This window comes from Gambusia affinis, linkage group LG19 (genome assembly GCF_019740435.1).
Source record: "Gambusia affinis linkage group LG19, SWU_Gaff_1.0, whole genome shotgun sequence".
In the NCBI taxonomy this organism is placed as follows: domain Eukaryota; kingdom Metazoa; phylum Chordata; class Actinopteri; order Cyprinodontiformes; family Poeciliidae; genus Gambusia; species Gambusia affinis.
Window position 1 is genome coordinate 22,914,974 of NC_057886.1, and position 24,950 is coordinate 22,939,923.

A 24,950-nucleotide genomic window follows, 5' to 3' on the forward strand; every position below is an offset into this window, starting at 1 on the left:
TCCGAAGGAGAATTTGATGCTCATAACTATTGATTAATACAGCAAGAGCATCGAAACAAAGTACAACTTATTCTTGTTACTGGTTTCAGGCTGACTGTTTTATAAAACTATTGGTCAAGTTGTATTGAATCACTTTTCAAAGAAATCATTTCTAGCTCTAATGCGTTTATGATTATAACTTTCGCTGTGAAGCTGATTTGTGCATAAAGAATTAATCTGCATCTTCCAGAAACCAGATTGAATCATCTAAAATGTGTCTCCTGGTTCGTGTTCCTGCTGGAAGTATTTGGATATCCTGGGGAAAACTCTGACATTTAAATAAACTGGGAGTCTGCTATGTGGATAAAAGGTTGATTGGCTGATTTTTCTGTTTGTGTTCCTAAAAATCGGCCAGAGTGTCTTCTGTTTATTTGTTTTTAATTATAAACATCTTCATGCCCGGTTGTTGTACGTTAGAGATTACTCCTTAATTTGGGAGAGTGTTTGTTTTTGGTTTTACATGCACAGAGCAGAGGTTTGCCTTTGGCACTTTCCATACGGGAAAATCATGAATATGTTTTTGGGTTTTTTTCCATGTCAAAATAAAAAAGTATCCCTTTATCCAAAGCATGCTTCTAATCCGACTGTCACAAAACGAAGACAATTAAAGAATGTTTCAATTTGACCAGAACTCAATCAATTCAATAAAAACATCTGAATACCTGATGCAGCTGTAAAACTGTGCTGATGGTTGTGACTTTATAAATTAGTGGCAGGAAATGTTGCAACAAGCAATGAAAAGCATTTTAAAACCCCTCCAATAGTTTTTATTTGCTCTTAGATTTCTGTGTTTGGTTGTATGTATTATATATTTATTTTAAAAGTTTCCTTAAAATCCAACAAAAGCACAAAAATGCCAGAGCCATTATGTGACTATAGATGATAAAAACAATCTTTGGACTAATCATGTTGTTTGTTTGTTTGTTTTGTTTTAACTTCATGTCTTCATCCATCTTTTTCAGGAGAGGCTAGAAAAGTTGCTTTACAGCAAATCTAAAAACTTTCATTTATTGTTCCTTCAATAGTGTCTAAATTGACTTGTGTTTTAGTTTGAATTAACTCTGAAAAATATATTTAGAAATTTTTAATCTTAGGAGTAAAAAAATGTGTGAATGAGTGAAGTATTTGAGGATTTTAGCTGGTCAAAAACCAGAAATCTACTGTATTTATCAGTTAAAATGTATTATTGCAAAAACATAAAGACCATGAGGTTATATAATTAGGTGTTTTCCTGTTTCTATATTTTTCTTTTTCTTTAAGAAGTCTAAAGATCCAAGCCAACGTCTGGATTCAGATTCCTTTGAAGCGTTTCCTACCTTTCCGTGTGTGTTGCTGTATTAATGCGTATGCATGCAGTCCAGTGTACCCTGGTGCTTAATTCATATGCAGAACATCATGATGAAACACCAGAGCCTGCAGCGCTGCTGAAATGTGGCTGTAATGCCGAGGCGTTTAGTCAAAACGCCAAAACAAGAGGTCAGCTCTGTGGCGGCCACACCCAGCTTCCTGCATCCTCAAAGGCTCTCTGAGGTTAAATTCCCTCAACGCTGTCTGAACCCTAAATAAACTGGATGATTAATAGGGTTTAACTTCCCCTTTTCGTCCCGTATGACTTTGTTTTGGGGGGGCAGGAGAGGGAGGGGTTCTGTTTGTAATGAATAATAGTAAGAAATTATGGCTAAAACTGTCCAAATAAAGAACCAATTTAAATTTATATCAGTCATTAAACAAGGTTCAAAAGTTGGAGGAGTTTCCATCATGCTACTTTGGCTCAGTGCAAACGTTTTTTCAAATTGGTGATTGGACCGTATGCTTGGCTAAACTAGATGGAACCGACCCAAAAGTTCTGTTCAAACTCCTGTCATCTTGACAACAATCCAGAGAGTCATTTGGTGGAAATACGAATCCCTGAGAGACTCCGACTCCTTACAGCCTCGTGTGTGTGTGTGTGTGTGTTGGTGGGATGTGGTGGTGTTTTGTGTGTGTGTGTGTGTGTGTGTGTTTGTACCACACTCCCTTATGCACTTTGTTCCTCTGGATCTTTTTGCCTGAAAACTTTGTGTGACATTAGTATTCCAGTAGCATTGCAGGGGTCATGCGATCTACGCCCGCTCCCTCCCAGCAGTGCTCCTCACCCCCACCCCTCCTCTCCTCCTTTTCTTCGTCTCCCCTTCCCTCCTCTTTCTCCATTTTGTGGGCTGCAGCACTGCTTTACAAGAAGCACGGGGAACAAATAAAAATAGATGGGCAAAGTTGTGAGATGTGAGCCCAGGGGGACGCACTGTACGGATATACATTTTCTGTGCGCATTTGGAGCGGCCCTTCTCGTCAAAGAATATTATCCCGGCCCCCTCACCCCGCCTCGCCCCTCCCCTCTTTAGATCACAGCAGTAATTCAATTGGGGATAGACAAGAGCAGGGTTTCCTTGATGTTTTTTCTTTCCTTTTCCCTATAAACGGGTTGTCTCCCTGTCAGCATTGATAATGCTAGCTGATGCACATTGCGGATAACTCTTCCCAACCTGAGCTGCCATTCTCCATCTTGCTCTGGTATTGAGGAGCTTCTCCATGATTTGCTTTATGCTTGTCTGCCCATCTGGCTTTTTTTCCCTCCTCCCCGTTCCCATTGGCTTTTCCTCTGGAGGACTCGCCTGCCTGTCTCTCATTCTTTCTCGCTGATCTGTTTTCCTGTTTGACAATCTAAGCATTGTCCATCTGATACGTCTGTGTGTCTACGGTTATCCTTCCATCTGTGAAGATGGGAATGAAATGTGATCTGACAGGAGGTTGGATTTACAGTATGCTATCTTACATGCACCCCTGATTTCTGCTCTCCGTCCCGCAGAATATCTGATCAGCGGGGCCGGGTTAAGTTCTGGTCAGAGATGAGCCGCTGCGCTCACGCAGGTAGTCTGTAGCCGCTCGTATCATCAGTCAGCCAACAAGGACGCACATAAGTTTCTGATTTACGGGCTGACAGGTGTGATCGACCCAAAGCTCAACGCAGAGTGTGGTTTCTTTCCTCTGAGAGCTTCATCTTTGAGATTTTACTCTGACAGTTTCTCGACAGCGTCAACTTCAGAACTGTATCTAGCCTCTCTAACACGCTGTTACATTTCTCCAAAATGTTCCCCATCATGTTAACGGGTGTCAGGGAAATGTGACAAGGTGCAGCTGACATCATAGCTGCTCCTAAACCAGCTGCACTTTGAATTTTGTTGCAATAATAGAGAGCAAAGATCGAGCTTGAAACTCAAGAAGTTCACTGAAGAGATGAGGACAAATGAGAGCTGTCAGCAGGAGTTCAGTCGCCGCCAGAATGTGTAATAATTTGCTGCACGTTGTGACGACCCAGCTCGTTGGGCCACGACGCAAAATGGAGGCTGAACACACAGTAACAACAAACCGTATAATGATATATTTTCAGGCATCAAGCAAAACATAACAACAGACATCTATCTTCGTGATGGTTATGGATGTTTGGATTAGAATGAGCTTTAGAAGGTCAAGAAAATCAAAAACAAACTCGAATGTTGTGGGAAATGTTAGAAAATCACTTTGATTTCTTACTTTTGGCCTTTTTATACTTTCTAATAACTGGTGGAAACCAGATTGAAGGGTTTATTACTTGACTTTCCAGAGGAATCACCTGGAAAACAACAGAAAAAAATCTCTCTATGAACGTATAAGTCCATTTATTCGTCCTGTTACAACAACAAGCTTAGGTATATATATTCAGATTTAATGTTTCAACACAAAGTAGGGGAAAGTAGTGAGATGGAAATAAAAAGCAAACCAGATGTAAGACTTTCAGATGCTAAAAACCTTCATCTTTTAATTCATCATTAGCTTCTGCTTTGCGTTGGTATTTCACATTAAACCTCTAAAAACTGGGACTTGTCAATAAAACTGTACCAATATATATTCAAAATTAGGTTTCCTTAATAGATGCATGAGAAAGAGTCAAAAGAGTCTCTTACTATATAGATAAAAATAACAGCCAATGAAAATAAGAGTTGCTCTGCGATGGACCAATCATGAGGCTGGAATAGAGCCGTGCAAAGTTAACGGCTAACATTTATTTATTTCAGCCAACAGGTGGGAGCACTTAGAGTCCCGTAATTGTTTTCTGATTTTTCTCCTTGAAATCTGCTGAGGTTTGCACTGAGGAAGAATCCAAATATCTTTTCTTTCTGACCAGATGGTTTCTATTTTATTGTTTTTATGTTTTTCCTTAAAAGCTGATTAAATGTGCAATCATATAAACAGTTGTTTTCCTTTGGTTTTTGACTTTTACATTTATTTTATCATTGCTTACACTTTAATATAATATTCAAAATTTGCTATAAAAAGGAGAATTTATATTACAATGAATACTTTTATGTGACATCAGCAAAAGAATGTCCACTTTTGGAAAAGATTTTAGTTTTAAATGTACCTTTTGTGTTTATCCCATGCAGCTGTGTGATGTTTGATGACAAGTTTTAACATGTTATCAAACATCTTAAAACATTATTTAAAAAAATAACATTTTAAAATCAAAAATAACAGATTGGTATCAGCCGATACTGAAGACCAGATATCTGTATCGGTATCGGAAGTAAAAAAGGGGATCGGTGCATTCCTATTGATTAAAATGATTTATTTTTTTTTTTACCCTCTTTTATTTTTCTTCTCAAACCAAATGAGAAGTGAATGGTTGCTTTGCTATTTACATACTTATTAAACTGTTGCCTTGTATTCGGTGTATTCTGCAGAAACTCGATGCTCCGATAATATCAAAGGCCTCAGAGAATCTAAATCTAGTCTTAACTGTCAAGAATCTGGAGTTTTTTTCCCACTGACTCGAACAGTGAAGCAATGAGCAACAAGATGGAGAGAGCGAGAGTAATAAGCTGCATCAGAGTGGTGAGGAAGCTAATGCCTCCTGAGACTGTTTGTGAGGGAGGGAGGCAGGTCTTTGGATGGCGAGCTCACTCCTGCATGTGCATTACTCAGCCATATAAATCTGGGAGCCCCCGCCTCGCCTGCCTGCATTGGTTTGGCTTTAATTACCTGAGCTATCCTGCACTCACCACCAGCACTTCCCTAATGGGGCTGCCTCACTCGGGCATCACTCACGCTCACTCCGGCCAGCTGGCAGGATGGCCTGGGGGGGAGCCTGGCCCTCCTATTATAGCACCAAGCCCTGACACACCTGTAGTAAATGTGTGTGTGTGTGTGTGTGTCCACTCAGCTGTCACACAAACTAACTTTTTCCAAGTGATAAACAAACATTTAATTTTTCATAAAGTCCGTGTTCTTATTTGTTCTGAATCCGACCTGCGCTGTCCGGTAATTTGTCCTTCTGCTGTCTTACTTAGTGTCTTGTTAGTTATGTGTCCTTGGAGTGGGGGGGGGTTGTTGTTTCAGTGACATGTCACGACAGCTTCACCGCTTGTCAAGTGTGTGTGCTTTCATTCGTCTTGTGTACAGCTGCCTAACGATGTGCCAAGAGCTTTCAGCGCCGACTTAAAATGCATCAGAGGCTGTTTTTTTTGTTTTTTTTGTTCCTGTGTGTGAAAAGACACAGAAGAATCCCGGCCGCCGCTGAACGCCTCGCGGTGACCTTGGAGATTATTGCTATACTAGACAGAAAAAAATGCTATATGTTTGTCAAGAGCTGTCTGTCATCAATGAGCTTTTGTGTTGGCTATCGATCGGCTCCTGGGCAGGACACCGGGGTTGATGGATGCACAACAAACAGACTCTGCATTGCCAGCAAGCTGACCAGCCCCCCCCCCAACCCCCCCTCACCCCGCCTCATCATGATGGGATATCAAGTCTGGGAAGCTGCCACTCAAGTATTAGCCTCACCCCCGGCCTGATTCAGAACGGAGCTGCGTCCCTAAATGGCGATTCATTAGCAAACATGGAGTGGATTACAGTAGTTTAGCCCTGCTAGCCGCGCATCGATAACAGGCCCTGATTGCTTTGTAAAATGTTGCAAGCTGCGAGCAAGCCCTGTGCCACCGTATCTGCGGCGCACACATATAAAGATAACAACACAATTCCCCTATCAGTTGACCTGGTTTCTCTTCAGTTAGCAAGCTCCAGCCTCTGGGGTGCAATTGAGAGCGCCTTGGTCCGATACTGGATACAACACAAATGCCAAGTGCAATGCAACAATAATCATCCCCTGTGATTCTGGAGAGGTTTTTTATTATTTTCTGAGCGACCACGGCTACATTATTCAGCCTCACTCTTTCACACTAGAGAGAATGGCATTAAAGCTAATTTCAGCGCCGCTCCAGCTGCTGCTGCTGCTGCTCACAGAAAGAAGCCACACAGTTACATCCTCTGATCATCAGAGGCTGGGAAATCAGCAAACCGCTGTTGTGATGTGTTTGTTTTCTTTCCCTGGCTGGATTTAACCCGGCCCGACTATTAAACAGGCCAACGCTGTGAGGTCACTGATCGATTTGCTTTGATATTTTATACACCGCGCTCAATTTCCACCAGTATGAGGGGGGCCACAGACCAGTGCTCCCCCAGTGCAGGATTCATGATGTGACCGGGGGCCTCCAGAGGTCATGTGGTCGTAGCAGACAGGAAGTACACCCTCCTTCAGTTCAAAGGAGGAATAATGATAAAATGAGCTGGTTTAGAAATTGTGTCCAGCTTTAGTAGAGAAAAAAAAAACTACAGCAGATTTGGTTTCAGTTTTTTTCTTATGCTATGGTGAACCCAAAAATAGGAAAACTAAGTACACCCCAGTTATTCTCATAGGATTTAATGCCTGCACTGCAAAAGCACACAATTTCCTCCACTAGTGTCTGGTGCAAATATCTTAGTGCACCTGAAAACTGATAAAACTAAAAGTATTTATTGTGTAAGATACAGAAAACATGTTTATATAAAATACACTAGTAATATTTTCAGACTTCAGTTTGCAAGAATAAATGAAAATAAGGCATTTATTGCTATTCCATTAATAACATCCTTTTTTATTTTTTTATTTTTTTTGTCCAGAGGACGGTGCACTGCAAAAACACAAAATTTTACCAAGTATGTTTGTTTCTAACATTGAAAAACAGACAAAATTAATTCACAAATAACTTTTCAGCAAGATATAGCAGCTTGTTATTAGCCAATAATTCATTAAAATTGATAAAGTTCTAGATCCACTGGCACATTCATGAAACAGTTAAAATTCAATCTGCCAGTGGAACAAGTACATTCTAGTAGGTTTATAACAAGCAGGGCTCCTTTAAATGTTGCCATGCTGAGTCTATATTAACAATGAAACCTGTGGAACAATTTCCTCTGGACGGATCCATGGAGATATTTATTTATGACCCTCAGCATCATGATTAGAGAAAACCAACCTCAAGATACCAGCACAACTTCCTGCTGCCAAACCTCAGACATGGTGGGGCTGTTTCTAAACTTTAGGCCTTAGAATGTCTTAAATTGATTGGAAAATGTTAAAGTTGTCCTTAAACAAGTTAATTGCAGCTCCTGAATTTTGCTGTGGTGGGATTATTTCATCTAATATATTCTATGTAGAATTTTTTTTTCATGTGGGACTTTTAATGTATCAGGCGAAAGTTTGAGTCCCAGCTAACATCCTTACTGCTTGCTAGCTAGCTTGTTAGCTTTTTGCGTCTGTCATTAATAAATGTAAAATATCGCCGGTAGGCTGGACGGTGTTTTACTTTGCGACAGACTCATTTCTGTTGCTAAGCAATACGACGCTTCGTGCTTTCTGTTAAAAGAAAATATTCCATCACTGTATAAAATGCAAGTTTCCTTCGTGCATTTCGGTCGAGATACAGGTCTTAAATTTCATTCTTTATCATCTTAAAAGGCATAAATTTGAGCTGGTGAAACCTGCAGAAACCCTGTAAAAGGGGCGAGCTTTTCTCCATTACGCCAGAGAAAACAGACACCATCACTTGAACTCCACAGTAAAACATCTAACAACAGAGGAAACATCTGAGAATATGAACGGTGAGGTTTTTTTACCGCCTGTAACCGTCCGTCTTTGCCGTTTTACTGTCACATTATCCGGAACATCTGGAGCAGAAGTGTGTGGCGCTAAAAGTCTCCAAATTAAAGAAACAAAACAAGCAGTTTTCCCAGGTCCTGGACGGGATCCAGGCTGATAACAGTTTATTCCGACTCAATAACACTTAGAAAGATCCAGGTAAGCGGCAGACGCGGAGGGGAGGTCTGGAGGATTACAGGAGATTTGTCGGCCCCTGGGAGTTCTCAGTCAGCTGATGTTGACAAAGCAGAGCCGCTGTACGATAGCGGAGAAGAATAGAGCAGAAAAAAGACCTTCTAGAAGATGAAATGTTCATGCACACAGGCTTGTGTGTTATACATTTTGAAATTTCTTTGTCTTTTCCTCTTCAGCATCTCCCCTCCTCCCTCGCCTTCTCCTCTGCACCAGGGGTAGAACATCAGTGAATAATTCATCAGTCAAATCCAGAAATCTATGAAATAAAATCATTTGTTGCCCTATAGTGTGCTTGACAGAGAGCTTGTTTATAAGTGTGGTAAAGCAGGACTGGAGTGTTGGTACAATCAATAATCTGATGGAATCCCGAGGCCCCGGCTTGTTGGCAATGCACATCCAGACTGAGACATCAAAACAGCTTTTGGTTTCTATCCTCTCACTTGTGTCTCCAGAACATTTCAAGCCAGATGGGCAGTTCAGACTGTTTTTCTTCAGAGCTGCATTATTTATTCCTGCATTAACAAGGCCTCCTTTTCCTTGGCGCCTCGCTGTTGTCATTAGCTTCAGTGTGTTGGGATAAAATGGCTGTGACCAATCAGGACGGTGATAATGATAATGAAGAGATAATGATAAGAAAGGTTGGAAACGGCTTTCTGTTTTTAGCAGGACTCCAAAAACAACACAGTTTTTCTTCCACCAATAACAATAATTATTATAATGATGAGTCCAAAATAAATCTACCTCCTCCTCCTCCTCCTTCATTTCCCTTTCATCTCGTTTGCTCCTCATTAGAAAAAAGGGGGTCAGAGCGTCGCTCCCAGCTCCCTCCATCCTTACCTCTTCACCCTGTTCACGTCTGTTGACATGTTTGTCTCCAGCCTGGCGTACTGGTGATTCACCAGTTCAGATTTCGTATTAAATAGGAATGAATGTGACCCTGTTTACCATTTAGGTTAAACTGGCTTTGCTTTATTCTTTCTGAGGCCTGAACCTCTTTAAATAAGCTTCCACCTCTGAGTGCAGGTCAGAAAACTCACATTTTGAGCTCATTTAGCTCCAAATCTGGTTTCTTGGATTCAGCACCTTGGACAGCTCATTTTCCTCTTATTCTGAGGATTTAACACAACATTTCTAAAAGAATACGTCTGGGAATGTTTTCTCTTCATTTTTAGGCAGGAAATTGTATCAAAACATAAAAGCAGATTTATGATTGCTGTATTCTTCTTTTTAAAAAGAAAATAAAAACATTTTATTGTCTAAAAGTGAAGCTAAAACTGCCACTGGAGGAGATCAGTTGTTTTTTTATTCAAAATGAAAAATGGGTACATATTTCTGTAGTTTTGGCTTAATTTCTTTTATGAATGTATTATTCTTTCTGCAAATAACTTTTTTCTTTTTTTTCTTTCCTCCAGTTAATAATTAATCGGTTATTGGATTACCTGATAATTATTTCATACGATTGATTACGGTTGATCTGATTGTTTCAACCCTATTTCTGAGTAAAGACACAATATGATGCAGATCAAACATTATTTTATCATATCTTCTTTTCTTTTGGTTTTTATCTCTGCGTTCTGATCCTAAAGATATGAACATTTACATCTCAAACGATCGTGATAGCAGGAATAGTCAATATTTATTTTCTCTTATTTAACTGAAAACAAAAAAAATCTTGAAACTGAAAACCTTTGGTAACATCTTCGTCTCTGAGACAAGCAGGATTTATTCCATAGAGCTACAGCCGATGATATACATAAATGATTATGTAGTCAGGAGTAAACAGCAGAAACATCAGGAACAATAAGCATCAAAACCAAAAGACGAGATGTTGCAGTGATTCAATGTGGGTCAAACAGGGGCAGGAAGGAAATCTGCAGACAGGTGTGTTTATATCCAACTTATTTGGATATAAATAACTTGTTTGAATTAATTTAAAATAAAAAGCTCCATAACTTGCAGGTGCTTCTGCAGATGGTGCAGTGGATTTAAATAAAGAAAATATTCCAACACCAGAGCTGCTCATCCATCTCTTAGTCTGCTGGTGGTGTGAATATTATCTGCTGCAGCCTCACACTTGCCCTTCATTAGGCTCCAAACAATGAAAAACGAAATCCCGCCTCACTTTGAGCAGCGCAGTGCATGTAATACAATCAAAGAGCAGTCATGTTCTCTGCAGCCAAAGATTACAGCCTCTCTGTGTCTGAGCTGCGGTTTGATCTTTATTAGCTTCCTCCCACCTCTATTTTTAGCCTCTTTTAATTCCATTACAGTTGGAAAAAAATACATTATTTTCACGTTAAATTCAACAACCAATCTATTTAAGCAGGCCTGTGTTATGAGAAGACCACCAAGAAACCCCCACAGGCAGAAATGCTGCCTGTATGAAAGTGTGTATACATTCTGTAGATAGAAATTAGGCCTAATCGGGCCTCTGGCTCTCCAACCCAAAAAAAAGAGGAGAGGAATCCACTTAGCAACGTGGCTAATTTGCATAGCTTTGAAGAAAGGGGGCTCTGTGTTTAGTCAGCTTAGATGGCTGCAGAACGTCAGTCTGGCTCTCAGCGGGAGACAAAGCAGCTGACTGACTGGTTTTCCTGACGTTCAGGCTGGCTGGCTGCACTGGTTTCACTTTGATGTTCAAGAAGCCTCATCAAATTGTGTTTATAGAGGTGCGCTGATATTCTTTGGTGGTTGAACCTCCTGAAGAAGGAGCTGTCAGATTGTGTTGAGTTTAAAAAGTGCTTTTCAGAATATCTAAGGTGTCTGGGGAGGAAAATACCCAAAATGGCTTTTTAAGCCATTAATGGATGACGAGGTTGTAAAATGTAGGTCAGCATCATAACCACATCCTTCAGTGCATTTTCATGTTTTATCTTATCGCGATATTTTGATGTACTTAATCTAGTTTTTTTAACCCTAACCAAATGAAGCATCCAACCACTCATCCAGCATCAGTCTGCAGAGACTTCTGGGTAACCAAAGGTGTTCATGGACAAACCCAGAAAACCTCAGAAAAGATGCCCTAAAGAGGCATGCTAAGCTAATGGATGAACCACTTCTGATGATTTCTTTTGATGGAAGTCAAATCTGGATTTTACTTTATGAGTTTCCTCTTTAACATATCCTCTCTCTAAGACCAGGGCTTCTCAAAAACGATGACTAGCATTGGTTTTAGCTGTTAACTTGTCAATATAACGTGCTAAATCTTAAATATAGGCCTGATATATAAAAGAAAAAGAGACGCAGTGCTTTGCTACTAATTGTCAACACAGTAACAACTAACCAGACCAGAAAAAAATTAATAAAAAAAAAATAGCAAGAGAGAGGGAAGTAGGTCAGTGATGCTAGCTTGACTTTGACAACCTAAACATGTAGATGTGCTGCAGAATTCAGCTGCAATTAAAGAAAGATATGTAGTTTTTAAATTATTTTTGTTCAGTTGAAGACATTTATTCTCTGGATCCGGGTCACTGTTTCAAAATGCTTGCTATATTTAGTAAAGTTTAGTAAATTAAGTGAAAGCTGGAGTCTCTGTAAAACGTGGTTCTACCTGTTAAATAAACTTTGTAATGAAAAGACAAATGTTTTGTGTTGTTGTGCGAAACATTTTCCATTGTAAGGAAATTATTCCAAACCAAAAGTTTATATTTTATATCATTGGCTCTTGGGATTCCTCCATATTTGGGATTTGGACCACGTCTGTTCCTCTAAATGTGAATTTCTGCCGTCTGTAAAGTAAAGCGATTTATGTTATGATAGTTGTCTCCCCACTAAAACCTGGAAGCATGTGAACATGCAGCGGAGAAACATGGTGACACCAACACAGATAAGAGCTCCTGGATTGATGGCATCCTTACGAGGAAACGCCGCCTGTCTCCCTCTGTGTTCTGTAATCCAATGCCGCATTGTTTTTCTGTTATTGGATCTTCCAGAATCAAATCCATTTTGGCTAAAAAGGCTTGTGAACATAGAGAGGTTTAATGTCTTTTTTCTGCGATGGGGAGCCACATGAGCTGCTGAAAGGCCCACAAGTTTGGTTTTGCTCCTACTTTTGCCACCTTTTCACCTTTTATATCTATTTTTTCTCCTGGGTTTATGCTTTTTCTGAGCTCATAAAGTTATCAGAAACCTCCCCCACCTGTGACTTCATCACAGAATAAAAATCAGAGACTTTCATACTAGTTATATAGTCATGCTTCCACCAAACTCTATAACCTTTGAAGCTCATGCCTCAGGTAGACTCATTCATAAAGGTTCTACTCAGACTTTGAACTTCTCTGATTGGTGAAAAGCAAAAGGAAACCAAAAAATCTGTGCACGAATCTAAGTCCTACATTCCCCTAGAAATATCCAATAGGAAAAATATGACAATTTATGAAACTTGAAGCCATAAACAGCTGGTATTTGTGCAGCACTGATGCCAGGCTAAGTCAAACACATTTTTATTTCGACTTGTTTGGTGGGTTTTTGTGGAGTATCTATGAGTAGTTAGTGTTCTTCCTGCAATAAGCATCAGAAAAAGGGAGGAATTCATCTGTGAAAAGCAAACTAAGTCAGAGCTGCTGTTATAAATGTAAAAATGAATAAAATCCAATTTTTTAAAACCAGTTTGAGCCAAAAATTTTACAGTGTTATCATTTTAGTAACATAGCTGTTCCATAAACCATTTTAACTCATTTGTTTCATATTTTGAAGCACATATTTAGTCTCCAAATCCAAAAGCAACAGCTATCCATTTGAATCCCTTTTAAAGATTATTTGTTGCAACTATAATGTCTAATATATCAAAGATTACTGTGTTATATTCATTCCACATTTTAGCAATTATCCTGCTTGTTTAGCATCAGTTCTTTGAGTTTCTAGTGAAAGAAACTCTGTCAAACTGATGCTTTCTTGGCTAAAACTCTTCCCTGAGTCTGTGGGGGAAAAACATTTTCCATCCCATAGAGGCACCAACAACCAATAAACAGGCTGCAAGTTGTTATGACTGAAATCTCTCAACAGGTTTCGCTTAGTTACTCTGCAAATGTACCCTTATTACGAAATCTTCTTGCTCTTTGCTTTGATAGCACCCATTTATTAATAAATGTAATTAGAAGATTTGCATTTATAAACATAGTTGGGGCTTCATAAGCAGCTGGTGTTCAGAAATCCTGCTTCAACTCAGATATTTGCATAAATCATCTTAAAGTTTCCACTCAAACCTACTAGTAATACTAATATTGGTTTACAGGATTAAATGAACAGCTGCAGTCAGACACGTTACCATGGATACAGTCAAAAACACAAAGCCTCACTAACAAAACATGTTCATTACATTTTTTGCATAAAATTATTTTTATATAAAAATATTTCAGTCTTTCTGGATGAGTCATAGTAGGGCCTCCTGTCACTTTAAATCCAAACAAACTGCTGCTACATCAGTTGCTGCTGCAACTCAACATTTACACTCATGACTGCAAACAGATGTGAAGCAATACAACAGTTTATGTTTGAAAAGCAGATGTGGAGCCTCCAGCACAACAAACCAGAATGCAGCAAGTGCTTTCTGGATGCTAGGTCAGCAATAAAACTCTTGTCTTTTCCAGCAGCCATTGTACAGCACATACATCAGTAAAACCAGCTGACCAGACGTGCTGGTGTTCGGTTGGGGTTGCTAGGTAACGGCGATGTACGATTGTAACCCAATAGTCGGGAAGTTTTTGTAACGGAAAATTTTTCAGAGATTTAAAAAACTTTGCCCCAAAAATACAGCAGGGTGGTTTATTTAAACACCTTGGTTGTTTTTAGAAACTCAAAATCCTAATTTTACACAATATATGTCCTTTAAAAATTTGAATCAAATTCCTGATTTAAATAATGTTTTCCATGTACTTTGCTGCGTCTGTTTCAGCTGTTGGGCGTCATGTCGTGTTAACGAGGCTTCATGTCATCAGACGGGGAACTGAGGATATTTAAGACTTGTTAAAAATGTTTATTGTTCTCATTTCTGATTTTTACAGAATGTGTGAAATTTTCATACATTCAGTGGACGACATGAGCCTTGGTGAAAAACAAGCTGTGGTTAATGCGAGTCCATAAAAACTATAAACAACAAACAAAAAGTTCTTATAAAAAGTCAAATAAACTGGATTTGAAGTCCTCCCCAGTCTCCCTCTGTGCCTTGACCTCCTGCCATCCATCCGTCTCTTCCAGCACTCTGGCCTTTGATTTAAGATCTCTGCAGCGTTTTATGGCTTATATATCCTAAATGGACGTTTTAATAGTCTTTTTTTCCATTTTTCATTGTATTGTGCAATGTAAGCAGTAATCATAAATTACTGTAATTATAATTTGTTGTTGCCGGCTGAAAACCTCACACTGTAATTCTGAAATGTCAAGTTTTCACAAAGAAAAACAGCTGACGACCTCCACACGAGTGAAGAAAGATATAAAAATTTAATAAACGGTACTTCAGTTTCTCTGAGTGCACAAAAAACCCAGCGTACCTCTGGAGGTGAGAACATCAAATTAGGTAAATGATGCTGAATTTAATTCCTCTTTAAGTCTGCTGTGCAGCCAAGTGCAGCTCTTACAGTTCCAGGATATGTCAAGCAGAAATTTTAGAAAAAATATTTATAAAAAAAGAAAAATGTAGAAAACATCAGGAGTGTTTCCGCTTTATTTTGATGGAATGACTCAGGCATGAAAAACTGAAAGTGGCGCTTTTGAATATTTTACTGGGTTTAAACATCATAAAGCTATTAAGGGCAGAAACAGAAAGATGGCATCAGACAGTCAGGGGGTTAAAATGATTATTTTAACAGTAAAGCTGCACATGAAGACCAACTTCTGGATGAATCTGACTGGTTTTATTTGTGGAAGTCGAGGAGTTAATGTCATCCTTCTCCACCTCGGGGAGGAAATAAAAGCACATCTGCATTTGAACGCGTTCCAGTTGTTTTCCTTCCTGTGTTTTATTCATATTCACTTCCTTTGCCGTGGAAACGGCCGTCACGCTCAGAGGCAATTTACGGTACCGCCGAACACGTCCTTAACGGTACCATCACGCGTCCATCAGTGCCACAGTGAGCACCGTTTTATTACTCAATTTGATTCCATACAAGGTTCATTCCCCACATATTTTATGCATTGTGGGCTTAACTCAGGCAGAAAATAATCTGGACAGCAAGAGGCTCTGTATTACAGCTCAAACAGGATAAAGCACTGACAAATTTCGGACCGGAGGACTAGTGAGCGGGGAGGACAGGGAGAAAGAGAGATTAAGAGCTACACCATTGTTTACCTCCCCTCTAAGGTGCAGGATACTGTGTCGTTTATAAATGTTGCTAGCTGTTATTGGTTACCTCGAAGGCTTTAGGGGAAAGAGGAAAGGAAAATGAAAGAAAAAAAACTTTGGGAAAGACCCGGGGGGGTGGTGGTGGTGGGGGGAGTTTGATACAACTTTAATAATGCGTAGCAGGAGCTAAATGAGCCATTCTGCGGTACTTTAAGACGCCCCCCCCACACCATCACAGCCCCCATCCAGCACCCCTCCCCCCATCACGGTCTCAGGGCCTGAATTATTAAAAGTGTTGTTTTCCCTTATTGCATTGCAGCAATGTGCCTCTTTGCTAGAAATGAGCTGCGCATTCTGGAGCTGAAAAGCTTAAAGCCACCAACCTCCAACAGCAAAGCCACGAGAGCATCAGCTGGGGGCACCTGACACACACACACACACACACACACGCACACACACGCGCACGCACACACACACACACACACACACTTCTAAATGACCAGTTGCATTGAATTCCAGCGCCTCACTGAGATTGCTCACTTCCATTGTTTGTTTGTTTTCCTCTTTGCTTCTGACACAGAAATAAAAAGTGATTCAGGAGGTTTGATCCATTCATGTTAAATTTTATCTTTTCAGAATCTCAGTTTAAAACTAATTACTAAAATGATTTTATTGCAGTAAATTTGTTCTCCCATTAAACACTAAAATAAAGATCCAGTTTTCAAAGAGCCAAGGAGTTTTTTTACCGCTGAGTAACAAATCTTCCCAAACATCCACTCACTAGTCCAGCTCTAGTACTTTGTATTTTTAGCTTTTTTATTTCACTGATAAACTCTAAAGATATCTTGCTGGTTGAATAATTTTTTAAAGGAACATTCATATAAACATCCAGTCAATGAATTATGCTACTTTACTTTGTTTTATCAAAATTTTACCACATAAAAATCAATGCAAACCTTTATTTATTTTTATCAGAGTAAATTCAAGTGATTTGAAAATGTTTTTTACAGTAGCACAGTAACATCAGATTAATACTTATTGTGACTCAGATTGATGCATTTTCATCAGTTTCAGTTCATTTCATTCCTGCTTTCATTTAATATCCTTTCATATGTTTTCGTATTTGAAGTTATGTTTTTTCTAAATATGCAGATAAATATACTTAAAAGCCAACCATAACTTTACTCAACTATCTCCTCAGAAAAACTGCAGTATAAAACAATCACATCTTTACTATCAGTCTGTTCACATCCTAAAATCAAACTTTTTTGTCATATTTTTGACATGTAAATGAATAACTAACGTTGGTAACGTGGTTTCCTAAAGCTGCTGACACGGATCATTTTGGCCATACATGTTGGCAGATCAAAGACACATTTGACATGTGCAAGTAAATTATTAATGATTTGTCTCTGTTGTGTAAGTGTGCTTTGGGATAAACTAGTTTATTAAAAATTAATTACTAAAGGATAGAGTTATTTATGATCTTAATGTCTTATTTTTTTCTTTTCCAGTTACCTTCACACAATTTATTGGTGTCTCCAGTAGTAAAATAATTATTTGCTGAACCATGTATATTTAAACAAAATCTCTAGTTCATTTCCTGTAAGGTATGTCAAGCGTTTGGCATGCCGGTGTGAGTGAATCTTAACTAGTGCAGATAGAATGAGACTATGAATGTTAATTAGTGGGTCATTGCTCTAGTCTTTCCTTTTGTTCTGATTAAATCTATTTCTGTTCATTTCCTTCATTCAGGCTAGGAAACAAATAGCAAAAAGAGCCTCTCCTAACGTAGCGTTCCATTACCTGCTCTCGGGATCTTAAACTGGTTTCAAGCTGTTCATGTGGAAATTGTCAGTGCAGTTGTACACAAGATAAAGAGCTAAAAAAAGTCACTCTAAATATAATCAGCCGCTACTGAAACTGAATGGAGTCTTTCTCACATAGCCAGCAAATTAAAATGCAGCTGAAATACGTTCCAGTTGAAAAACCAACCTATGGTAACAAAAGAAAATAAGGTTTTTATTCAGTAGATTTCCCACCACAGGTCAGAGTTTGATGTAAGACGTATCTCCAAATTATTTGTAGAAATTCTTCTTGTTCTCTGTAGAATATATTGAAAATATTTAAACTTCATGAGGGAGACTGTTGATGTCAGCTTCTGCAGTAGAGCTAAAATTAACAGTACAAATGCATATTAAGGTTTGTTAGGTCATTAAAAGGAACCTTAACAGGTTTTATGGTTCTCAGATTGTGGCTGATTTAAAGAGATGCTAATATTTTTTACTGTTTGAACATAAATCTACTGTCCAACTTGTTGCAGAGGATGTAAACCTTTGAATCTGGGAAATCTGGGTTTAGTTTTCCCCTTTTTACTGGCTTGAAATCTACATGGTAATAATCTGAGCAACTTCCTAAAATAAGTTATCAACTCAGCAAACAGACACTTTCTATTTCCAGTGTCTTTTAGTTTGAACATGCTTTGAACAGGTTTTCTATTACAGGAGATTGTCTTTAGGCTAGGAGTGTACCTCTTTATTTTTTTATTTTTTGCAAACAACTCTGGAGATGTAGCTGTGTTTATTTGAAAAATAGTTTATATTTTTCATGGTTGTTTTCAGTTGCCGACTTGATAAGATCAAGACTTTCTCAGCAATCAATGCGGCATCTCTGATGGATCGAATGCGACGCATTTTCTTGATTGCATAAGTCATGCAGACGTAATAAATAGCTGCACAGAATCTCATTTTATCTGCCTTTATGTTCTTTTCTCCATACAAAAAAGTTTGTAAAACATTGAAGTTTAAGCTCGAGTGTTGACGTTGAGAATAATTCATAAGCGAATTGAATCGTGAAACACAGATAGCAGCAGCAGCCTTGAAGTGTGTGTGTGGGCCAAACTCCCCGTACATGTCTGCACCGAAATAAAATTTCAGAAAAAGAAAAGCCTTGACTTGCAGCCAAAGGAAAATTGAACCAGACTCAAGTAGACATCACTCACTTAATAAAACAATACGTTCACCTTCCCTGGTTCTGCTCTCGCAGGTGTTTTACACGGTTGGTCATTTGGGGAGTGAATAACTTGATGCCTCCAGTTAAACGTCCTGATATAAAAACTCCGAGTTGTAGATAATGCAAAGTATTCACTGCAAGTTGCATTCCTCTACCCTTCCCTTTAAAACACACACCACAGCAACACACACTTTAATCACACAATTAATAATTAATCAGAGGCTGGGCTCAATGCTGTCAAGTCTGCAGATGAGAGAACACCCAACTGCTGAGAGGAGCCGTAAAAAAAGCAGGATTAACAGCCGAAAGAAGCGTTATCGTGAACCACTAAGCAACATGTCACCAGTTTGCACTCGATTTTATTAAATGGGAGAAAAATACAGATGCTCCTCCAGTGGTCCAAACAGGAGGAGCTGAATGCATTTTTAATAACTGAGAGTAAATAAATAAATAAGTGAAAACCCCACCGGCTCCACAGTTCTGCAGAGTTTGTGAGGGGGAAAATTAAGCTGTCCCTTTTATGTGACATTTTCTACATGCAAATCTAGAAAATTTGATTATGTGCTCTATTCGCTGCATGTAAACACCATTAATAACAGCATAACAAACTGGTTCAGGAAGAATGGGTCAGGGATGAGACTGTGCCGTCTGCGCGCCGCGTTACACCCACTGTGGTGATTGATCTCGGAGCATCACAGCTCTCTGAAATTGATCAACAAACTGTGATCATTTTGCTCAGCTTACTTATTCCGAGTGATGTGTTAAATATTTTCCAATAGTGCGATGGCGGCGCGGCTCAAAGGTGACGCTTCACATCGTCTTGTCTCCCTGGCTGTTGCAGCAGAGTGGAGTGTTTACCCAGCTGTAATTACAACATGCACAATGACCTCATTCTGCTGTGTCAGTCGCTGTAATGTATAGCCCTGATGTTAAACTGCAAAGAAAAATGGTATGCAATTATTTTCAATATGCTGACTACATTCTCTGCATTTTTTTTTTTTTTTTTCAGACGTGGCCATGAAGGCAGATCAGAATTTGATATAAGTGCTGGTGCTCCTATTCATCTGACAGAGCCTCTCTGCCTTAATACGCATTCAATAATGTGAAATGATATTAGCTGTAGGAGCTCATTGACTGTGCTCTCAGGGTCTTGTCGCGTCTCTTTCTCCGCCTGTATCATGCTCCTTATCTGTTTCTCTTACACACACACACACACACACACACACCCAGAAGGAAAGAAAAAGGGGAAAAGTGGGGAGGGGGGCTTGAACTGCAGATAGCAACAGCAGCGGAGCAATCACACCGAAGCAATGCCCCCCACGCCTGGCCCATTAATAACAGTAATACGCACACTGCGCCCGAGCCAGCACTGCCGAAAGCACCGCTGACACTTTAATGGGCATTTTTTACTTTTGTTTTTAAATAATGCATGCGCTTCTTGTCAGCACTGCTCCACTCCACCCCTGGTGTGCCTTTCTGCTGCATTCCTTTGTGCAGAAATTACAATGGAGACCTGTGTTTTCTGTGCTGCATTCATCACATACATGGAGACATCAGTGTGCACTACATCACACTCTTGGGGGACGTGTGTGTGTGTGTGTTGAAGGGGTGGGCTCACATCGCCTGTGTGTGTGTGTGTGTGTGTGTGTGTGTGTGTGTATGTTTGTGTGTTTGTTTGTGAAGGGCCTTCATTGGCACTGAGCTAATTCAGAGTGTCTTAGTGATGGTGAACTTATGAAGAAGACGATGCTGGAGAGCTTCAGACGTCACGGCTGGAAATGATGTGAGACAGTTTCAGATAAAACAAGAAATGATTTAAGAAGCAGCAGATTCACCCGGATCTGTCTGGAGTTCATCCAGTTCCACATGAAACTTTCAGCATAGAAATGATTGATCAGATTAATCGATTATTGATCAGCTAATTTAGTAACCGATTAATCGTTACCTGGCGCTTACAGAGTCAAACAAACAACATATTCAGAGCAGTAATTAAAATATAAACACATTCTGCCCTGAACATTAAAACACTTCTGTCTGTAAATACGTCCCACCCAAAACTCATCCAGTGGTTTTTACTTCACCTGCTTCAAATTTACTAAAGAAATATTGTTTCTGCGTTTAATGCAATAAAATTTGTTTTTATTATTTAGAAATGGAAATGTTAATTTGCATCTTCTGATATATTTCTAAAATTGATTATAAAAGGCTTCAGTGAGTAATTGAAGGCTTTATATTATGATATAAAGCTCAAATAATGTGATTCTACACAATATCACCCCTTTAATATGGATAATAGTGGAAACTGTCTTAAAGCCACAGCAGAACATGCCAGGCTTCCTCCTCTCCAGCCAATCAGCACTAAGGAAACTAAACAGCACTCCTGGTTTGGCTGCTTTGCAAACTGCAGCCAAACCATTAGAAATGTCAGCTTATAGATCAGCTATAGTCTGCAAATGAGCACATTTTTTATGAATATTGTAGAATAAAGTTCCACAGAAAAATCCACAAACAGACGAGAGTCGACTGCATTTATCCAGGTTGGTAGAATGTAAAACTGCTTCCTCCGTACGGTGGAGACTCTGTCCTTCTGAACGGCGTCTAGCTACAGAAAATGCTGCTCACACTCAGGAGAAGGAGAATCTGGATTTAATGGACAGTCATGCACATCTCCAACTTTCCATTAATGGTCCAAATTGTGAAGTAGTGGAGTCAGAATGTCAAGAAAGGTGATAAAAAATCAGCATCAGCAGACTGTTCAACACTCTGGCTGCTGGATTTTATCCTTTACCATATTGGTTTTCAAAATCTTACTGGTTTCATACAGAATTAGAAACATAGTCTGGACCATTAGGAAATAGAAGCAGGAATAACATTACTAATTAACCAAGTAATTTGCACAAATGAATTATTTTTAAACTGAAATAATAAATACAGGGCAGCTGAAAATGTTCCTTTAAAGAGAAAAAACAAGCAACAGAAAACAGAAAACATTTGGTTTCATCCAGAGATGCAATCAGAGAATATTACAGACCAACAAATTAGTGCAAAATAAACAGCAAAGAAATAAAATCACATTAGGATGATACAATCAGAACAAAGACCAAAGACAGAACATAATCAAAGGTTTTCACAAAAAGAAGAATGAAAATATTAAACTTATGTGGGGTAGAAAATAGATGTATTTTTCATTTAATCTTTTTTATTTGCATTATTATTTTCCTATTTTCTCATTTTCCTCAGTTGATCAAGGGTCACAGATATTTTGGGTAAAAGAGAAAAATACATACCAGAGCAAAGGATAACTAATACAATGAATAAGTTCTCTCTTTTCCTTTCTCCTCCCCTTTTTCTGATTATTGGGAAAAATAAAAACTAAAAACTGCAGCTTTCTGTGTCAGTTCTCACCGCAGCAGCAGCAGCAGCAGCAGGGTAAAATCTAAATGCACGGTCATCTTAAAGCCAGCCTCTCCCACAGCCCTGCAGGCGCGTCCCAGTGGGCGCTGACCCCACCGACGACCCCCACCATGCTGGAGGGACTGTGGGAACCCACACACAGAGCCGGGGGAGCCAAACCCTCAACCTCCTGGTTATGAGGGCAAGAACATCCTGAAATAACGTTTTCACTTACCAAGGCATCTTATCTGCCTCCTCCCAGACAAAATAATAAAACCGACGATCTTTAATGCAAAGTTGATGTGAAGTTAAAGCAGCGGGTCGAACCTGAGCTTATTGCCTCCTGCAGTTTGTTTTAACCTGAGCAGACGTTCAGGTTACAGGCTGCCGGTGAAACCGTCTGATACGACGCCACATCATGGCTCCAGAACTAAATCAAACATTTCTGCTGTTTTCAGTGAAAACTATTAGAAATGTTGAGTAAATTATAGAAAAATCTAAAGTCTTTCAAAAGTTTCACTTAAAAAAATCCAACATTGCGCAAATAAGCACATTAATAATTGTCATGAGTCCACATTTAATTACTGTAAGCTACGTCAGTGTTGATAAAGAGGAATTGTTTCTCCATGCAGACATTTGTGTCTCTGAAGGCTGGAGATTTATTCACAATTAAACCAATTACAGCAGAATTTAAAGCTTTTCGTTAAAGAGAAAAGTTTCACTCTGAAATTGATACTTCTACAAATTGAACTAAAGCTGGATGTAATTTCTGTCTCTGGAGGAAACTTTAACTAAAGAAAACAATTAAAAATAAAGTATAAGAAGGAAAGAGAAAGAAGACATATCCACATGCAAACAATAGAAAGTAACTAATGAAAATAAATGAAAAGTTGTGTTTTTTTATATTTAATCTTTGAATTTTATCAATGAAATGATCAAATATTTCTGATATATACATATTATTCACTACAGATCCCAGTTAGATCATGTTGTCCACATTTTTTCCATTTTTATTATTAAAACTGAAAACAATGTGTTTGTTAAGACATTTGTGAAAAGTATAAACAGGTTTTTCTATAATTGGCAAATTAAATGACAGATAAATATTTTCCAAAGGTTTTTGGATTGTCCTCTTTTTTTCTTTTTTGATTTTTTATTTCATTTGGCAACAAAAGTAGGGCACTGCTTTTTGTTTTTAGGAAAATATTATCAATGAAAACAGTAAAAATACTTTCTCTCATAACTAAAAGAAAAACATTAAGATTTTATTTGTCTTCAAAAGAGCTTGAGGAGAAAATTTGCTGCTCTGGCCGAAAAAACCAGGCAAAGGGCCACAAATTGTCCCCAGACCCACAGTTTGGACATCCTTGGTTCAGATGCATCTACTCTGTTTTCACATCACAGAATAAATCAAACTCCTTTGTGTTTCCTGGTGTGTATTAATGCACACCTGCTGCAAGGTGCAAATATTGAGGCTGTTATTTTCTCTGTAATCATCACATTTAAATCTGGGATCACAAGCTGACCCTGAATCTGTTACACATGGTAAATCTTAATGGGAACTGTTGTCAGGGGAGCAAAATAATTAATTGTTGTTTTAGTCCAGAGCAGATTTTTGTATCACGCTTATTTATCTTGGAGTACTGGTGATAAATCCGTGCAAAACGTTGGAGTAAAATAAATTGATTGGTTGCATATTAGCGTGATTACGTTTCTCTTTTCAATCTTTGGCTAAATGAAAAGTCTCTCTGTGGTTTCATGTGGTGCAAACAGAAGCTGGAGCTGACGTGTCACAGTGACTCCAGGTCTCAATGCTCACTTTGTTCTTCCTCATTGTAAATATTGCAACTCATTTCTTTTGAAAACTTTTCCAGCATTTAAACAGAACATCATTTAATGTTGCCGTGCCAAGTTCTGGTTCCCCAGGTTCAACTTTCCAAGAAATATTAACTCAACTGTGCACAACTCTGAAAATACTTCCCCCTTTTGATTCGAATCCAGAATCTACCTGTGCTATTAAACCAGGAGGTTTCTGTTTTTCAGACTGAAAGATTTATCAGCTGGTTCCTGTTCTCACTGACAGACTCGGCCTGCCTCTGTAAAGTTCACCCTGGTCTCTGCGTTGAAGTGTTTCCTCTCAGAGTCAAACTGATAAAGAAAAGTTATAGACAGAAGGTGGAAGCGCTTTAATGTGATGGTATTTGTCATGATGCGTGAGGATTTGCGTCTGTGTTGATACTGTAATTCAGTCTGTCTCAGTGCTACCTTTATTGATTTCAGAGGAGCTATCTATGTGTATTTGTCGTTATATATAAGGTCAATAAACAGCTAGAATCAATGTTTATAACAATCGATGTTGCATTCTCCATTATTTCGCTTCCTGCACAGTGATTTCCTTTGATTTAATTTGCCTCTGGTTTTCTTCCCTCCTCTCCTGGCCCACTGTTTGCTTGCTGGAGTGCATGCGGTTGCCCCTTGCTGCTGCTTGTCCGTTTCAATGACATGTGCCTGTGTTTCTGTGTGTCCCTGCAGGAAACACGTTGTGTAAGTCAGGAAGCATTGCCGTCTTCGGGAACGTGGTGTACAGCGGACTGCTGAACGATCACCTCTGGCATTTGGGAGTGCCCCTCTTTACGAGACTGGTAAGAGCAGCTGGGCCCCTCTGTGCACACTTACCTTCGTTTTGTCAGAAGAGTTTCACGCAGTGGAGCTGAATCCAGCAGACATCAGGTGTGGGATTCCCAGAAGCCTGTAATGGGTTGTTTCTGAAGGTTGTTCTGCTGACATGTGTTGTTGAATGTTAGCTCCGGCGTGCAGGACGTCGCAGCAGGACCTCTGCTGTGGATTTACTCTCCTTATTTTAGCATTTAGCTCCTAAAAGCGGTCCATTTAAAGAAGATTACCTCCAAAACAATTCGTTTTTTTCTCCAGTAGCAGAGAAAAGGATTGACTAAATAATTCAGGATGTTTGGTTAAATAATTACATGGTTTTAATGAAGAACT

The 24,950-nt window shown here is 39.1% G+C and overlaps 1 protein-coding gene across 6 annotated transcripts in view; it reads left to right on the forward strand.

Annotated features, from left to right (window-relative positions):
• Positions 1 to 24,950, forward strand: part of rbfox3a (RNA binding fox-1 homolog 3a) — a 536,592-nt gene that overhangs the window by 364,735 nt on the left and 146,907 nt on the right. For all 6 annotated transcript variants that reach the window (XM_044101258.1, XM_044101255.1, XM_044101254.1 and 3 more), the window contains one exon: positions 24,480 to 24,589. In XM_044101258.1, coding sequence (XP_043957193.1) covers positions 24,480 to 24,589 — 110 coding nt within the window. The remainder of the gene's footprint in view (positions 1 to 24,479; positions 24,590 to 24,950) is intronic.